General features: G+C 54.0%; 1 protein-coding gene and 1 long non-coding RNA gene across 2 annotated transcripts; one reads left to right on the top strand and one right to left on the bottom strand.

Annotated features, from left to right (window-relative positions):
* Positions 1 to 3587: 3587 nt before the first annotated feature.
* On the top strand, positions 3588 to 15108 carry OAF (out at first homolog). Its single transcript, XM_059867117.1, has 4 exons — positions 3588 to 3830; positions 11177 to 11311; positions 11777 to 11957; positions 13624 to 15108. Exons 1-4 carry the CDS (start codon positions 3603 to 3605, stop codon positions 13896 to 13898), a joined length of 819 nt encoding a protein of 272 aa, XP_059723100.1. The 5' UTR covers positions 3588 to 3602; the 3' UTR covers positions 13899 to 15108.
* On the bottom strand, positions 14357 to 17977 carry LOC132338004 (uncharacterized). The gene is made up of 2 exons (XR_009489334.1): positions 17410 to 17977; positions 14357 to 16317 (listed from the first exon to the last, which is right to left on the bottom strand). It is a non-coding gene; the product is annotated as an uncharacterized LOC132338004 (long non-coding RNA).
* Positions 17978 to 18349: the final 372 nt, after the last annotated feature.

Here is an 18349-nt window from a genome sequence, read left to right as displayed (position 1 = left end):
AAAACCTGATTCCTTTCTGCAGCAGTAAGGTCTCCACTGAACACCACAACACAAATCCTTTCCCAGGGCTTCAGATCAAGCCACAGGTCCTCGGTAGTAATATTCGTGATAATAGCTGGGATTTAGTCTACAAGTTGGGGGAGTGAAAAAAAAAAATCCAATTAACTCTCCCCGAGCTCTTTCAGTTCTGTAGTGCTGGGAACAATGGCAAATAGCTGGGTTTTGTGTGTTCAGCTCCCCAAAATACTTGCCCTGATTGAATCCTTCAAAAAGCACTGATGGTTCTTTCGTGTAGCTTTAAAAGCGGTTTGGCACGAAAAATGAAGGATGGGACATTAAAAGGCTCAAGGCAGAACGTTTGGGCCTGACCCCTGACCTCAGTTACACCAACTGGAGCTGGGATTAACACCAGAGTAAACAAAATGTGAAATTCAGGCACTGTGCAGGCAGTAAAAGCTTGTTCTTGGTGGGTTTTAACTTTTTGTTTCTATTGTCTTGTATTGTCCTCATCCAAATTGTCCAAATTATTATTTCTCTAATTGTATTGCTATTTTTATAACCATTTGATTACTATTCAACTTTTAAAATTTTAAAAACAAGCGATTGGCGTTTTTCACGTTTTCCAAGGTGCCAGCATGACACGGAGCTCCTGCAAACCCAGCTCTGAGCTGAGGAAGAGGCAGTGGAGATTTGGAGCTTGGCCAAATCCCCGTGGTTTTCCCCGGGGATGACAGAGGCACCGGGGCAAGCCCTGGGTCAGATTGCACCTCCCCGCTCCCACGCACTGGAGCTGCACAGCAGAGCCCAGCTGGGATTTTAGCAGCACATTTTTCCCCCTCAGCCTCGTGGCTGAGGTATTTTAATGGAAGTTTTCCCCCGGTAAAAAGCTGCAATGTGCTCACATACCAGAAAATCTTGGCGCAGATCATTAACACTCAGCCAGGCTGATCCTGCCGGGAGTACATGGAGCTGGGGGGAATGTTTCACCTTCCCTGGGCTTCAGGGGAGGCTCCATCCACACAGCTGCCCCAGCAAAGGCAGGAAGACACCAAAGCCTTGGTTTGGCCTGCCCCAAAGTCGTGGAGCTGCACTTGCTCTTCAGGAATTCTCTTCACTGTCACCTGCTGACCAATCTGTCCCTTGGCACCTTCCAGTCCCTTCCAAACCTCAGCAAAGCTGTCCCTCCTGTGCTCCCTGGTTGTTTTTCTGCTCCCTGCTACCTCCCAAACAGCTCTTTGCTCTTTAATTCTGTTCCCTGGCAGCATTTTCAATCCCTTGTCTGTATTTCTTATCTGTGTGTCCGTTCATTTCTGGGACAGGGCTCAAACCCACCGTGCCCGGGTCGGAACTGCAATCTGCAGGAGCACTCCAGCATTCCTGGCAAGCTGCTGAGCCAAACTGATGATTTCCTCTGCTCCAGGAGCTACCAGGAGGAAAAGAACACCCTGTACTCCCAGGCAGCCTGGCTGCAGCAGCACAGAGAGGGACGGTCCCAAATCACCTCTCACACCCCGGGATCCAGGGCTCAGATAAATCTGCATTAGTGCCACAGGGATGTGGATTCCAGATCTGGGATGAGAGGAACTCTCTGGACTGGAGGTCCTCTAAGGGTTGTTTGTGCCCACTGACCTCATGGCTCTTCCCTCCAGCCCCTGCTGGGATCCTCCTGGTTTTTTGCATAATCTCCTCTGAATAAATTCACTGTGTGAGTGGGGCCTTCTCCTTCTGCAGCTTTTGTCATGAGGATCTTTCTGTGCCTTCCTACCTTGTGGGCCCTCCCTCTCTTTTTGTATCCATTGCTTTCCTCCCTCCTTTCCACCTCTTAACTTTTCCTTCTCTTTTTTTCAGCACTGCTATTGTCCTGAAAAACGTTTCAAGGAGCCAATTTTGTGAAAATTTAGGGTTAAAGCTTATGGGAGGTCACACAAAAAGCACTGTTTGGACAAGAGTGATCTCCCTGCCTGGAAGCGTGGCTTTAAATGGATGTTTCCATTTATTTCTGTGCTCCTGCTCACAAAGCTCTTTCTCCAAGGCCCTGATCCTGCTGCCACGGTGACCTTTGTGTTTGCAGAGAGACCTTTGGAAATCAAAGGGGCCCTTCAGCAGCATCTGCCCATCTGGAAATGATCAGAGCCGGGAAGGTGAAGGGCAGACTGGGGGCATTTGGAGAGCGAGTGCAGGCTCTGAAGTAACACAGGTCCCTCATGTCTGGGAGAGGGACTCTGAAGGTGTCCCAGTGACATCCTCAGGGACAGGGATGCCTCCAGCACGGCTCACACCAGACCTGTGGCACTGGGAGCCTGAGGAGTCACATCAATATCGACTGACTTGCAGCAAGAACACGTTCAGAAAACTCTGAGTGTATTTCACTGTGGCTGCCCCATCCCTGGAGGTGTTCAAGGCTGGCCTGGATGGAGCTCTGGATGATGGATCTGTGGGGTGAGGGCTGTGTTTGATGAGAATGTGCATCCCTGATCCATGTGCACGTCCAGGGCTGTTTGATGGATCCATGTGCACAGCCTGGGCTCTGGGTGATGGATCCATGTGCTCATCCAGGGCTCTGGGTGATGGATCCATGTGCTCATCCAGGGCTCTGGGTGATGGATCCATGTGCTCATCCAGGGCTGTGTTTGATGGATCCATGTGCTCATCCAGGGCTGTGTTTGATGGACCCATGTGCTCATCCAGGGCTCTGGGTGATGGATCCATGTGCTCATCCAGGGCTCTGGGTGATGGATCCATGTGCTCATCCAGGGCTCTGGGTGATGGATCCATGTGCTCATCCAGGGCTGTATTTGATGGATCCATGTGCTCATCCAGGGCTCTGGGTGATGGATCCATGTGCTCATCCAGGGCTGTGTTTGATGGACCCATGTGCTCATCCAGGGCTCTGGGTGATGGATCCATGTGCTCATCCAGGGCTCTGGGTGATGGATCCATGTGCTCATCCAGGGCTCTGGGTGATGGATCCATGTGCTCATCCAGGGCTGTATTTGATGGATCCATGTGCTCATCCAGGGCTCTGGGTGATGGATCCATGTGCTCATCCAGGGCTCTGGGTGATGGATCCATGTGCTCATCCAGGGCTGTGTTTGATGGATCCATGTGCTCATCCAGGGCTCTGGGTGATGGATCCATGTGCTCATCCAGGGCTGTATTTGATGGATCCATGTGCTCATCCAGGGCTCTGGGTGATGGATCCATGTGCTCATACAGGGCTGTATTTGATGGATCCATGTGCTCATCCAGGGCTCTGGGTGATGGATCCAGGTGCGCAGCCCGGTCTCGGCCGCCGCTCGCCGCTCCCCCGCCCGGCCCGGCGCTGTTCCTTTAACGCGGGGCGGGCGCAGCTCGGCGGGGCCGTCCCGGGTCCAGGGGGGAAGTGACGGGCGGGGGGCGAGGGCAGAGCCCGCGCAGGGAGGGAGGGAAGGAGGGACGGAGCGACGGCCGGAGCGAGCGAGCGGGCGCTGAATGAGCCGGGCGAGCGAGCCACCCCCGCGGGGCCGGGGGCGCGGCGGGGCCGCCTTCCCCCGCCGCCTTCCGCGCTCCGCCCGCGCCCCCCGCCCCATGCGCGCCCTGCGCTGAGCCCGGCCCGCGGGGGGATGCGCGGCCCGCGGCCGCGGCTGCCGGCGCTGCCGGCGCTGCTGTGGCTGGCGCTGGCCCCGCTGCCCGGCCCCGCGGCGCGGGCAGAGCTGCGGGTGCGGGTGCGGCTGCCCGGCGGGCAGGTGACGGAGGAGAGCCTGCAGGCCGACAGCGGCGCCGACTGCGTCAGCCTGGAGCTAAGGGCGGCCGACGGCGCCCTCGTCACGCTCACGGCGGATTTCAGACAGGTACGGGGCGGGGGAGAGCATCCCCGGGGGTTTCGGATAAGAGCGGAGCTGGGAGAGCATCCCCGGAGAGTTCAGACCGGTATGGAGCGAGGAGAGCATCCCCGGGCGTTTTGGGCAGGGACCGAGCTGGGAGAGCATCCCCGGGCATTTCGGATAAGAACAGAACTGGGACAGCATCCCCGGGGGTTTCGGATAACAGCGGAGCTGGGAGAGCATCCCCGGGTGCCGCGGGGTCCCGCGGTGGTCCCGGCGGGGCTGGAGGAGGGTAAAGGCTGCGGGATGGGAGCGCTGGCCCCTGGCACCTCGCGGGAGGGTCTGGTCAGGGCTTTTCGTGCGCTCCGTGAGTGCTTTTTGTGGGGGTGGCGATCCTTCCCGTCCTCCTTCCCCATCCGAGTCCATCCCAACTCGGAAGCTGGAGAATCTTGACTGGGGGTCCGGGAGCCAGAAGGACCCTGGGAATGCGCAGGGAGAAGTCCATCCATCCTCTCGCACCGTCGGGGGCTTTGTTTGAGCTCTCCGACACAGCTCCAGGACAGTGAGCCAGGCTTGCTGTCCCCACCGGTGTCACCCCTGTGCCGGGGCTGTCTCCACGCTGGAAACAGAGGGTGAAGGATCCTAGAGGGGACGGGCAGCAGCTTCCCAGCCGAGTCCAGCAGCTCTGGTGCTCCTGGCTGAGTTGTGAGCAGCACCGTTTGGCACAATTCCTCAGAGTTTGGCACAATTCCTCAGCGTTTTGCACAATTCCTCAGAGTTTTGCACAATTCCTCAGAGTTTTGCGTGGCTGGCTCAGCTCAGCCAGGCAGGGAGCAGGGGCAGGGCTGGGGAGATCTCGGGTTCCTGGCTCTGGTGTGGGGCTGTCCATGTCCTGCTGGAGCTCTGGGATGTCTCTCTCCACGATGCCATGGGGTGCAGTTGATTCCTCAGGTGGGCTCCTGCCGTCTTGGGGGGCTCGTGTGTGGTGTGGGACGTGTGTGACTGGCAGCTGTCAGTTCTGAGCACAGCCCTGCACCCTCTGCTCCCAGCCCGGAGTCAGGAAGGTGATACTGCTGAGCTGAAGCCCCCAGTCCCACACGTCTCATGGAGATGGAGATGCCAAGCCTGGCTGGAGGCAGGGAGCTCCCACTGCCCAGGGAAGCAGAGTTTGCCCAGGGTGGCCTGGCTGTGTTATCTCATTCCAACCCCCCGTCCTGGCTCTTTGCTCAGGTGGACTTTGCTTTGCAGCAGGAGGAAGCCCAGACCCATGAGATAGGAAGGTGCTGTGTCCCAGCCTGCTGTGAACCTTGGAGCCTTTTTGCCAGGGATTGTTCTGGTGCCTCTTCCCTGTTCAATCTCAGTCTCTCTCCAAGCCCCTCAGAGGTCTCTTTTCCTCCCTGAGGTGCCACCAGAAGCCACGGTGATTTTGGAAGTGATGGCATGTTTCAAATGTGGCATGTTTCAAATAGTCCAGCGCATGTGCAGGGAAGCAGCCCTGTGACTCCTGTTAAAGAAAATATTAAATATTAATTGCAAGCCATGGCACAGCAGGGAGGTTAGGAAGGGCTCTGAAGCTGTGGATTGCAAACTTGCACATTCCCAAGCCAGGGAAATCCAAATTCCCTGCAGATCCTCTAGGCAGGTCCTTTGGGAACCAGGGGTGTGACCTGGTGATTCTTTCAGCATTTTTCATTTGCTTCAGCTCCTCCTGAGAGCTCAGAGCTCACCCACAAACCCGACTGAGTGTGTGCTACATCTTCTCTCCCTCCCACCCTTTTTAGAGCTGAGTTTCTTCTGGGTTGGGGCTCTCTGGAGGTGTTTTGGGTCCATGGGTTAAATCTTGAGCTCCCTGGAAGCGATGGTCCCTGGAGGGCTTTGCAAGCATCCAACTTGCAGAAATGCATTCCTGATCCTCAGTTTTAGGGCAGCTGGCTCTGTCTGCTCCGTGGATTTGCTGGGAAATAGCTGGGAAAAGCCAGGGGAACATAAAGGAGCAGAGAGCTGCTTTGTGGTGAGGTGAGTAATGTGTGAGCAGGCAGCAGCCTGGCCGGGCTTCCCCCTCTGACCTGCTGCAGCTGCACCCAGACAGTTCCTGCTCTACCCTGCTGCTCCTCTCGCCCAAATTACACAACTCCTGCTGCTCTGGAGCTCGTGGGGCTCGGAGTGTTCCCAAAAGCAGCTGGGGTTGTTGTCTGCTGCCCTTGAGCCTGATGATGTGGCCAGGATGTTGGGGTTTTTCCACAAATGAGTTTTCCATTCCTCTGGCTTAAACTGCAGGGGGTTTGTCCAAACTCAGGGGTTTATTTGCTATTTTTTTTTTTTTTTTCTCTGCTGGCAGTTTGTGGTTGCCAGACCAGGGGCTGGAGAAGAAAGGAGCTAAATGAGATCATTGTTCATTGCTTTGCTCTGACACTGGTGGGACTTGAGCAGTGCCTGGGGCTTCCACAGGGCTGGGATTTTCTTTGCTCTTCCACCCCTGCCTGCCTCCAGATCTGGAGCTGTGTCCTCAGAGCACACCAGGTTATTTTCTCCTTGGTGCAGCACAAACTGGGCAGTGAGAGCTCAAACTGGGACTCATTTTCTGGCCAGAGCAGGGGTGCCCCCTTCTTTTCTTGTAGTTTGAGAGAAGGGAATGAAAACGCTCCTTTTTCTGTGGTCAGGCATAAAATGTATTGCAAAAAATGAAATTTTTTATTGCAAAAAAAAAATCATGAGGGGGCTCAGCAGCTCTGAGTGTTGTGTCTGATTGGAGTGGAGTGAGGTTGCTGGTTGTTAAACATGGCCTGAGGACAAAGTGGGTGGGTTTATTTCAAGGTCAGCACAAAGATAGGGAGAAGTTTCTCTTCCCTTTCCATTGCTGGAAAAGTTGGGCTTGGAAACACAAGGGAGGAAGCCTGGGTAGTGCTTTAACCCTTGCACTGCCAGTCCTTTCCGTGTTGACCAAGCTGCTGTGTGATGTTTTTGGGGTGGTGGTGTCAGAATTTCCTCATGCCAGGGGGCCACGTGTGAGGTGACAAATCACCAGGTGGCACGGAAAGCATCTGAGCACAGATTTTATCTGTGTGGTCTGGAAAGGAGCTTCTTCTCTGAACAGATACCAAAAGTAGGAAATGAGGGACATTCAGGAGCCTTTGGGAGGGGTCATTAAAACACCCTGGTGCTTGTTACTCTGTAGAATTGTATTTATTGCTCAGAAAATTTCCTTTTTATTGTCCTCTCCCACATCCTCAATTTGCCTTTTCAGATACCTGAATATAAGAGGCAGCACACCCAAATTCTCCATTCCAGAGACAGAAGGGTTAAAAACCATAATCCCCACCCATTCAGGGTGGCTCAGCTGGCTGGACCCCGGGTGTGGATGCAACACCAAGTTCCCCGTGCTGTGCAAACTCCTGGAATTCTGGCCAGCTGTGCTCCATCCCTGGGGCAAAGGCTGCTGACAGCGGTGCAGTGCTGGTGTCACCCCCTGTCCCCAGCAGCACATTCTCCTTTTTGCCTGTGCCACTGCAAAGACACAACTGGGTCCCCAGAGCAGCACTGATGTCCTTAGGGCAGAGAAATTTGGCAGGAAAGCTGCACGGGCTGCAGGGAGGAAGGCACTGAAGTGATTTATTTCCCTGGGAACTGCTTTGCTCGGCTCGCCGTGGGTTCGTTGCTGGGCTGGGAGCTGGACCACACAGGCTTGTAAATCCCTGCTGGAAAAAAACCCCAGGAGGGGGGGCTGAGTGCTCTCAGCCCCAGATGAGCAGGGAAGGAGCTGGAGGATTTCCCTGCTCCTCCTTGGGAGTGCCTTGGGTAGGGGCAGGCAGCAGTGGGATTTGGGGAGCACTGATTTCTGCTGAAACAATGGGATTTTGGGAGCATGGATTTGCATGGTGCAGCAGTGGGGTTTTGGGAGTGGGAGCACTGATTTCTGTGCTAAAACAGCAGGATTTTGGGAGTGGGAGCACTGATTTCTGTGCTAAAACAGCAGGATTTTGAGAGTGGGAGCATTGATTTCTGTGCTAAAACAGCAGGATTTTGGGACCACTGATTTCCATGGTGTAACAGTGGGTTTTTGGGAATGGGAGCACTGATATCCCTGCTGTAACAATGGGATTTTAGGAGCACCAATATCCCTGATGAAACAGTGGGATTTTAGGAGTGGGAGCACTGATTTGCATGGTGTAACAATGGGATTTGGGGAGTGGGAGCACTGATTTCTGTGCTAAAACAGCAGGATTTTGGGAGCACTGGTTTCCGTGGTGTAACAGCAGGATTTTGGGAGCACTGATTTCCATGCTAAAACAGCAGGATTTTGGGAGCACTGATTTCTGTGCTAAAACACCAGGATTTTGGGAGCACTGGTTTCCATGGTGTAGCACCAGGATTTTGGGAGCACTGGTTTCCCCCCTGCCTGGAGGAGCCGCTGTGGCCTCGCTGCAGGGCTGGCTGTCCCCTGCAGTGTCTGTCACCCAGCCCCAGCTGTCACTGCCCCACTCAGGGCTGAGGATTCCCCTCCCTGAGTTCTCTGCAGAGTCCCTCTCTGCTCTGCTCTGCTGGGGCTTGTTCCCTGCTGGGAAATTCTGCAGAACCTGGAGTTCAGGTGCTGTTTGCTGCCTTGGCTGGGGACCCACCTTGGCACTGATTCTCTGCTTTCCCTGCTGGGAAAAGGAGGCTGGGGAGGGGAAGGTGCTCTCCAAGCTTTGGTGGCTCTTTGTTACATGCAAGTAGAAATAACAGCAAATATTTTATATTTTGTGTTATTATTTATATTTATTTTATATGTATATATCTTTATTTTATAAATATTTTCTATTTTATAAAATATGGTTTAGGCCTTGCTATTCCAGCTAAGCTGGCTTTAGCTTGTAAGTTCCTTATAAGTTCCCATAAGAATAAAGGCAGTTAACAATCTATTCTAGTAAGAAAAATAAGTTTGTACCTGCATAAACAATAAATCTGTCCCATGAGAATCAGTGAAGAAAATTATAAACTAACCAAACTAACTCTTTGAAATATATAATATATAAACTTGTAAATATATAAACTTTATGAATAAAATATCAATATAAATATAAATCAATAAAATAATATGTAAATACAAATGTATAACTATATTAATTATATTATATTTATAATAATTATAATAAAGTATATATTTCTATATTAATATAGATTATTAATATAGAAATAACTTTAAATATGGAAACTTTATAACTTTAAAATATATAAACTAACTCTCTTTAACCAAATAGAGAGATTTGACAGACATGCAGCCTGGCCATTTGCTGACCAAGATACACAAATAAATGAGTGTATTGTTAGCCAAATAAGTCTTACACGTTCCTTCTGATATTTCCTATAAATGTCAGCTTTGTGACTAAAGAAGGGGCTTTTGTGCATGAGGAAACTGAGTCCTATCTGCTTAGGAAAGCTCTTTTCCCTCTGGAATCTTCTTGAAGCAGCCTGGTTTGGTTCCTGCTCCAGCTGGGGCTGCAGGGAGAGAGGGACCAAAGCCAGGCCAGGATTTGGGGCAGGGCAGGGAAGAGAAGGATGGAGTGCTCACTGCAAGGTCCAGCTAAAGGTGGGATTTCCCCCCTCAGAATGCTACAGGAGCCAGATCCTTGAAAAAACTTGAAAAACAGCTTTTTTTAAAGCTGTTTCAATGCTGGCAGCCCACCCTGAGCATCTCCCTCGGTGTCAGCCCTGGAAATCCCTGGCACCTGGAGTTTGGGCAGAGGGAGTTGGGAATTCCTCGTCTGCATCAGCCCTGAGGAGGAAGGAGCTGCCTGGCTGAAGGCTAATTCTTAAATAGATGGATCAGGAGGATTAATCAGCTGCTCAGCACGTTCTCATTTTACAAAAATTGCCTCCAACCTGGGAAGTGCTGCATTGTTTTTAATCTCCTGCCTGTGGAGGTTTTTGGCCTGAATGCCAAACGTGGCTGTCCCTGCTTGCTTCTCCCAGCCTGTTCAAAGGGAATTAGAATTAAACCCTCAGCTGAGGAATATGCCAGAGTCAGCTGCTGGTTTGAGTCCACTCATCCATGGGCCCTGCATGCTGGGGGAGCTCCCATCTGGAAGCTGGAAAGCAGCTGGACCAAATGTGGATGGGGAATGTGGATTGTTCCAGTGCCTCAGTGGGACACCTCCCCATGAAATCTCTCGGGAAAAAAGTAAAAATTCCACAGCAATTTCACAAGAATTTTTGGAATCTCTTTCTTCTCAGCGCCCTGCTCTGCCTTGTGCAAAGTCAACAATTGCAGCAGCAAGATGATTCCTCCCATCCTGGGGGGTGGAAATGCTGTTGTTCTTGCAGCTGTCCAGATGTGCACTGAATGGCATTCCCATTGCTCTTCTGGGCATGGGAGAGAAGGCAGGAAATAAATAGTGGGCTTAGTGAGCAGGAAAGTTCTGCTGGGAAAGAGGAATGCTCCTTTCTGGGGCACAGAGAGGTTGGAAAAGAGGAATGCTCCCTTCTGGGGTACAGGGAGGCTGGCAGAGGCCAGGGCAGTGAGCCATCCAGCAGGAGGAGAGGGATCTGAGCAGCTGGCACAGCTCTGCCCTCCAGCCTCCAGTGTCTGCCCAGCTCTCTGTGCAGGGGTTGATCTCCCTGTTCCAGTCCTGCTTGGCCCTTGGAGTGGGATGGGATGGCACCAAGGGGTGGCAGATTCCCACAGAGGGCACTGATGCCCCTGAAGCCAGAGGCAGGGATTGATCCCTGCAAAGAAATCAGGGTTTGGTGCCAAGGATTTCTGGGGCTCTACATGAAGTAACTGTGAGTGATTTCCTAGCTGGTTCTGGAAAGGACTGCAGTCCATGTTATATAAAATGACAAAATTAGTGACCTGGACAGAAAAGGAAGTCAGCTGCAGCTGATCATCACGGCTCCTTCTGCCTTTAACAATTCCATTTTCCCTTCTGTTCCACACGCTCAGGGATGAGCAACTTTTTCTCCACTTGTCAAGAAGCAAGTGAGGGAAGGCAGCAGGGGGAATCTGGGGCTGCTTACTCAGCAAGGCATGACCATGATGGCTGTGTGATATTTGCTCAGCAGAACCAAACGAGGCTCCCTGGGGCTTTGCTTCCCTTCTTGGGGAAGCACAGGAACCCTCAGCTCGTGGGTGTGGGATGTGACCTGGCAGCAATTTGGCCTTGCCACAGTGGGATTGGGAAAACCCTTCATTCTCTACGGACACCAGGGATTGTGCTGCAGGCTTTGGGGTGGGATTGGAGCTGGGATCACCCCTCTGTGCTCAGGCAGCACCAGTAGGAGACCTTTGGCTTTGTTTCAGGGCTGGAGCCTTTCTCTTTGACCCCGACCTTTCAGTTCACCTCGCCCATGCCAAAGATTTGCAGCTCTCACTCTTGTTATTTCTCTCTCTGTGTCAGGAGGTGAAGATTTTCCGTGCCTTAATCCTCGGGGAGCTGGAGAGGGGCCAGAGCCAGTTCCAGGCCCTCTGCTTTGTGACCCGGCTGCACCGCAACGAGATCATCCCCAGCGAGTCCATGGCGAAGCTGCGCCAGGTACGGGGCTCCCTCCTCCCCTCCAGCCAGGAATCCTCAGAGTTTTCCTGCCTGTTTGCCCTCCCCAGGCTCCTGCCTGGCTGCTCAGCTCTTCAACCCACCTCTGACCACCCCTTCTCCTTCAGGGGTTTGGTGTTAAACTGAGTTTATCAGTGGTGTTGATCCAGATTTAGTTGAGCCTCGTTTGTGTCGTGGTTTAGTTGAGCCTAATTTGTGTCAGGGGTGTGAAAATCCCTGCCCCAGTGAAGCCAGGACTGATCTGGGACGATTTATCAGGACAAAACATGGAGACACCACCACAGTCAAGGGTAAAACATCATGGTTTCAGTACCAACAGGTTATTTTAAGGTGCCTCTCACCCAGGTAGGATGCAGGTGCACATCTGTTCTCACATCTGGTGTTGGCACCACATCTGTAAGGAATGAGATGTGCCCAGGATTGAGATTGTGATGATTTCCTCTGCAGAAAAACCCCCGGACAGTGAGGCAGGCAGAGGAGGTGCGAGGCCTGGAGCACCTCAGCATGGACGTGGCTGTGAACTTCAGCAAGGCAGCCCAGCTGAGCTCCCACATCCACAACGTCTGCGCCGAGGCCAGGGAGGCCATTTACACCCGCGAGGAGGATGTCAAGTTCTGGCTGGAGAAAGGTGATTTCCCTGGAGCTGCTCCTGTCAGTGGGCTGGCACGCTGCCGTGGCGGCTCCTGCCAGGTTTCTGGGGATCAGCACTGATTGTTTTGGCTCTGAGGCACGTGTGTCACCCTGCCTGTGTGTGAGCAGATCTCACTCCTCCTGCTGGCGCTCCCTGAGTGAACCTAATTTGGGATTTTAAAAGTAACGTTCACCTGATCCACCACCCAGAGGAAGCACCTCGGTTTGTGTCTTTTGGCTTACTGTCCCCGGGGTCTCCTGTTCTCCTGTGGTTCCTATTCAGATTTAAGCTCCTGGAGATGCCCTGTCCAACCTCCTCCTTGACCAGGGGACTGTGCAGAGATACCAGAGCTGGTTTTGGTGGCTGCTTCCTTTGGCTTTACCTCATGGCAGCACCCTGGGGGAGGCCTGTTCACCCTGGGGGAGGTCTGTTCACCCTGAGGGATGTCTGTTCACCCTGAGGGATGTCTCTTCACCCTGAGGGATGTCTGTTCACCCTGAGGGAGGTCTGTTCACCCTGGGGGAGGTCTGTTCACCCTGGGGGAGGTCTGTTCACCCTGAGGGAGATCTGTTCACCCTGGGGGAGGTCTGTTCACCCTGAGGGATGTCTGTTCACCCTGAGGGATGTCTGTTCACCCTGAGGGAGGTCTGTTCACCCTGAGGGATGTCTGTTCACCCTGAGGGATGTCTCTTCACCCTGAGGGAGGCCTGTTCACCCTGAGGGATGTCTCTTCACCCTGAGGGAGGCCTGTTCACCCTGAGGGAGGTCTCCTCACCCTGAGGGATGTCTCTTCACCCTGAGGGAGGCCTGTTCACCCTGGGGGAGGTCTCCTCACCCTGAGGGATATCTCTTCACCCTGAGGGATGTCTCTTCACCCTGGGGGCTATCTCTTCACCCTGAGGGATGTCTCTTCACCCTGAGGGAGGCCTGTTCACCCTGAGGGAGGCCTGTTCACCCTGAGGGAGGCTTGTTCACCCTGAGGGATATCTCTTCACCCTGAGGGAGGTCTCCTCACCCTGAGGGATGTCTCTTCACCCTGAGGGATGTCTCTTCACCCTGAGGGAGGCCTGTTCACCCTGAGGGAGGTCTGTTCACCCTGAGGGTTGTCTCTTCACCCCGAGGGAGGCCTGTTCACCCTGGGGGAGGTCTCCTCACACTAAGGGATGTCTCTTCACCCTGAGGGAGGTCTGTTCCAGGTGCTGCCAGACCTTGCTTTCCTTGGGGTCTTTCACTCTCCCATGGCTCCCATTCAGATTTAAATCCCAACAACTCCTGGAAGGATTGTCCAACCTCCTCCTCAGCCTTGGGGCTGTGTGGGGATGGCTTTGGTAGCCCTCCTTTCCGTCCTGAACTCTGTCTGTCCTTGCTCCCGCAGGGGTGGAGGGCTCCATGTTCAAGGTGCTGCCGCAGGGCTCGGACATGCCAGACTTTGCTTTCCCTGGGGTCTTGTATTTTTTCTGTGGTTCCCATTCAGATTTTAGTCCCTCCACCCTGATCCTGTCTGTCCTTGCTCCCGCAGGGGTGGAGGGCTCCATGTTCGAGGTGCTGTAGCAAGGCTCGGACATGCCAGACTTTGCTTTCCTTGGGGTCTTTCATTTCTCCAGTGGTTCCCATTCAGATTTTAGTCCCTCCACCCTGATCCTGTGTGTCCTTGCTCCCGCAGGGGTGGACGGCTCCATGTTCGAGGTGCTGCCGCAGGGCTCGGAGCTGCCGGAGCTGCAGCGCTGCGGGCTGTGCGCCGAGCGCTGGAAGCCGTGCATGTGCAGCTACTCGCTGAGCATCGAGTGGTACCCCTGCATGCTCAAGTACTGCAAGAGCCGCGACGCCGCGGGCAGGGTCAGCTCCTACAAGTGCGGCATCCGCAGCTGCCAGAAGGGCTACACCTTCCACTACTACGTGCCTCAAAAGCAGCTCTGCCTCTGGGATGAGGAAACTTAGAGCCGGGCCAGCCAGGGGTGGCTCGTCTGCCCCAGCGAGGAGCTGGCTGCTCCCAAGAAGGAATGCTGTTCACGGTGGTGCCTTGTGCTCTGTGCCTTTCCTCGTGGCCTTTCCTGGCCTCCCTCCCCACGGGACGCTGCCTCGTGCTGTGGCAGGCGGGCTCAGCTCGCTGGCTGGTGATGCTCTGGCTCCCCGGAGCAGGATGTGCAGGTTTTGGGGTGAAGCACAGGGAAAGGGGTGTGCTGCCCTGCTCTGCAGCTCCAAGGGCACTTCCCAGCCTCGAGCTGAGCAGGCAGGGCGAGGATCTTGCTGACCTGACATCTCTGCTGCTGAAGAACCCCCTTCGCTGCCTTCACCACCTCCTGGTGACATAACCATGGGAAAACAGCTGATTTTTGGGACCACAGCCCCTGAACAAGGAGGCTTTGAAGCCCACCCAAAGCAAGAGCCTGCCTGTAGCTTTTCCTAGTGCCTGACTTGCTGTTATATCCCCCTGTGGATGGAAGCTGCACCAGGGGGATATAGCCCAGCATCTTGTGCCCCTGAAGGGCTGGTAATTAGGGCTTTAATTAATCCCTTTCTAGACTAGTGAAGGCCCAACTTTTTGTGTTGGTCTTGTGAGTGTTCCACTAAGAAAGAAACATCTGGAGACTCGTGGTTGGAGAGGGGGGAGGATGATCCCAGGTGGGTTTTGGAGAAGACAGGATTCTACATCCACGTCCAGTTTTATGTCCTGCTCTGCCAGCTATTCACAAGAAGCTCTTAAATAACTGAACTGCTTTGCTGTGCCTTGGTTTCCCCCACATGTTAAACAAGGGTGACACTGAAGTTGTCCTTGGCCCTGGAATATTCCTGGAGGGACCAGACAAACAGCACTGGAAGTGCTGCTTGGGACTGTGTCCTCTTCCACTCAGATTAGGACAAGCACAGAGGGGAGAGAAGCTCTTGGGGTCTTGAGGAACCCCTGTGCCTCCTGGTGAAAAGCCTTCACAATGTGCCTTTTTGCCTAAAATACAGGAATTTTTGCAGAAGAAGAAAAGAAAGAATTTGGTCACAATTATTTTTGTATCAATCACTTAAAGGGGGTGGGGGGAGAAGGGAAAGCTATTTTAATATTGGAACATGAAGTAAAACACACGTGAAATGATTTTTTTTTTAAAGACAAATTATTTATCATTTGTAAGGTAAAATAAACTGATTTTTTAAAGCATCCTTGGCCTAAAAATTTCTCTGTGCATGATCCGCTGTGTGTGAATTCAGATGTGTTCCTTTAGGGGTGAGTCTCAAACCTGCACCTGGTGAAAAGCCATGGTCTGGGGGAGAACATGCAGGAATTTTGGGCTCAGCAAAAATTTTGGGCTCAGTTTTGGGTGTGAGGTGATGCTGCACCTCAGACCCTCCATAGGGAGACAGGTTTGAGGTTCTTAGGCAGAGGTTTGGCTCATCCCAAGCAGCTGTGGGGGCTTCGAGCTCTGCTGGATAAACCCATCCCTAGAAGCAGGTCCTGGGGGCTGGGGGCTGCTCCTCTCACCCCGTGGTCCCACGAGGCTTCTCTGGGTGTGGAAAATATTCCTGGTGAATGGAGAAAATATTCCCGGTGAATAGAGAAAATATTCCCGGTGAATAGAGAAAATATACCCGGTGAATTCTTCCAGGAAAATTTAAATTAGATTAAATTAAAAATAGATTAAATTTAAAATAGCTCCAGCTGAAGAGGGCAGCACTTTGGGGCGAGCCCGGAGCTGCCGGTGGCTGCTGAAGGGAGAAATGAAATGTGGAGCTCTGATTCCCTCTAGCGTGGGGAATGCGGGTTCGGGACCAGCACCTGCCGCTCTCTGCTTCACCCACCAACATTTCACCCTTTTCCGGGCAAGGGGGAACTTTGGGCTGGACAGGGGATTGTTCTGTGCTCTCTGTGGGGTTTGTCCCGGGAATTGGGGTTAAGCTCAGCTCTGGGGCAGGCGGGCTGTGAGCAGGGCGGGTGGGACTCCAGGCGCTGCTGTCCCTTCCCGCCTGCACAGGGATGTCGGGACGGACACGGGCTCGCTCGGGGAGCGTCGGGACCCATCTCCAGGAGCCCCCGTGGGCTTTGGTTGGGAATTCCGAGGCTCTGGAGCGGCCGTAGCCGGTGCAGTTCCCCGGCCTCCAGCAGTGGGTGCTGGCGGAGCGCGGCTGCGCCCGGGATGTCGGGATGTCGGGATGTCGGGACAGGGATGCTCGTGGTCCAGCCGGTCCCTGCAGGATCGCAGATGTCCCCAGCCCTGCCGGAAGAGCACGTTGGGGATTTTTGTAGCGTCTCCCTGCAGTTTGTGCTTCCAGGGCCCGTCCCAAGGCCGTGTCCCATAAATCAGGTGCTGCCTGCAGAGCTCATCTCCCTCCAAGAGACACCTGGAGCAGCAGGAGAGGAAGAACGCGGTGCCTGCAGTGAGGAGGGGAGGGGATTGGTCATTGATGACCACACGGGAAAAAAGTAGAGCAGAGTGTTTGATGGTGTCTGGGCGTGATTTTAGCAGTGATCAGGGTAAAACCAATCCTGCCTTGCCTGATCATCTCATTTCCACAGCAGAAAGAAGTGGTGGTGCTGTGATCCATCCCTTAATTTTCGTAAGGAGGTTGTGTTCTCTCCTGCACATCCCCAAAGCTCAGGGCACCCAAGGGGATGCGCTTGGGGAGAAAACCACCTAAATATTCCATTTTTTCCCCGCTGATTCATTGAGCACAAAGTAACAGCCAGAAGTCATTCCCAGCCGTGTCTGGGGCCAGGAGAGGGCACTGGTGCCCTGCCCGTGGCCGGGACAGCATCCCTGCCCAGAGGATGCCCGGGATTCCTGTCCGGCTGGAGATGCCACCGGCAGAGCCGCCCTCCTGGTGGGCTCTGGAGAAAGGGAAAAGCGCCAGGAAGAGCAGGGAGAGATGAGAAACTCCTGCTTGGTGAACAAAAGGCGCTCTGATGTGGGGGAAGGAGAGCTCCCGTGGTCGCCAGCCTTTCAAGCTGGCTGGGAGCCACCAGCAAATAAATTCCTGTTTGACGCAGTGAAGACACCCGATCGCGTCAGGCTTCAGGACGGGGAAAACCCAGAGAAAAACACACGAAAAGAGGGCGGCAGCTGCCCAGGAAAGCCCCAGGGCTCAGTGGCTGGAGGGGTGGCAGGAGTCCAGGAGCTCCAGGCACCCGGTGCCACCTCGCTGCTTCCTGGAGGCTGAAATCTCCCCTGGCCTGGAAAGAAATGTCAGGGTGAGCCGGGAACCCCCAGCTTCCCTCCAGTTTTTCCTCGTTAGGGTTTGGCTGGGCTCCTCCGCCCTGCCCCGGGGATGTCCTCGCTGCCCAAGCCGCGGGCAGCTCCGGCCCCACCGCTCCGGACCGGGCTGCAGGTGAGGCTGGAGATCCTGCCCGCCCACCCATCCCTTCGGAGAAACCTGTCTTTCCAGGGAGGGAGAGCGGCATGTGGGAAAGCCGAGAGCCCTGGAACGTGAATTACCCAGCGAGAGATGAATGTGCGATAGCTCGTACCTGGCAGCTACTCATGGAGCGTTAACGCTTTCAGCGGGGCTCCGAGCGCCGCTGAGCTCGGCCCTGTCACACGGCTGTCCCCAGGGCTGCCGGGGTCACCGGGGTGGCACATGGCAGGGACAGGGAGCAGCTGCCTGGCTCCGTCGGGGTGGCTCGGTCCCTGTCGCAGTTCAGGCTCTGGCCTCTGGCTCTTTCTGCAGAAGAAGCCAATGTCAGGGGATTTTTTCTTTCCTGGCTTCCCTGGAAGTATTTACTTTAATTCCCGCAGTATTTACTGCGGTTTGAAGCAGCAGGGGTGAGGAGGAAGAGGCTGGCTGCCACTTCTCTCCTCTCTTTAGGGGACGGAGATGGAGCACATCAGGAGGGCAGGGTCTCTATGTGCCAGCCTTTATCTTTATTATTGATTATTTAACCCTGCTCTTTATCTCCAGCCAACACAGGTTTCTTTGATGCTTTTCACTTTCCTTTTTCGTGCTGCTTCGCTCATCATGGAGGTCCAGCCCAGCCTGAGAGGATGGCCAGAGTGACCCTAGGAGCTGGGGCTGTTTAGCCTGGAGAAGAGGAGGCTCAGAGGTGACCTTACTGCTCTCTACACCTTCCTGAAGGGAGGCTGGGGACAGGTGGGGTCGGTCTCTCCCACCGGGCAGCACTGACAGAACCAGAGGACACAGCCTCAAGCTCCATCAGGGAAGGGACAGGTTGGATATTAGGAAAAAAATTTCACCAAAAGAATAATAAAGCACTGGAATTCTCTTCCCAGGGAGGTGGTGGAATCACCATCTCTGGAGGTGTTTAAAAAAAGACTGGACATGGCACTTGGTGCTACGGTCTGGTTGAGGTGTCAGGGCACAGGTTGGACTGGATGATCTTAGAGGTCTCTTCCAGCCTCATCATTCTGGGATTCAATTTCTGTTCCTTCACTCGCCCACCTGCCCTGGGG

This window comes from Haemorhous mexicanus, chromosome 24 (genome assembly GCF_027477595.1).
Source record: "Haemorhous mexicanus isolate bHaeMex1 chromosome 24, bHaeMex1.pri, whole genome shotgun sequence".
Classification (NCBI taxonomy): Eukaryota; Metazoa; Chordata; class Aves; order Passeriformes; family Fringillidae; genus Haemorhous; species Haemorhous mexicanus.
Note: the sequence above shows the minus strand (reverse complement) of the source record. Positions and strands in the feature narration are given on the sequence as shown.

What these genes read in the sequence shown, in the direction of transcription:
- OAF (XM_059867117.1), top strand. Translation starts at nt 3,603, where the DNA reads ATGCGCGGCCCGCGGCCGCGGCTGCCGGCGCTGCCGGCGCTGCTGTGG. An exon ending in TCACGGCGGATTTCAGACAG is followed by an intron (nt 3,831 to 11,176) that starts GTACGGGGCGGG and finishes TCTCTGTGTCAG; the next exon opens with GAGGTGAAGATTTTCCGTGC. An exon ending in CAAGTTCTGGCTGGAGAAAG is followed by an intron (nt 11,958 to 13,623) that starts GTGATTTCCCTG and finishes TTGCTCCCGCAG; the next exon opens with GGGTGGACGGCTCCATGTTC.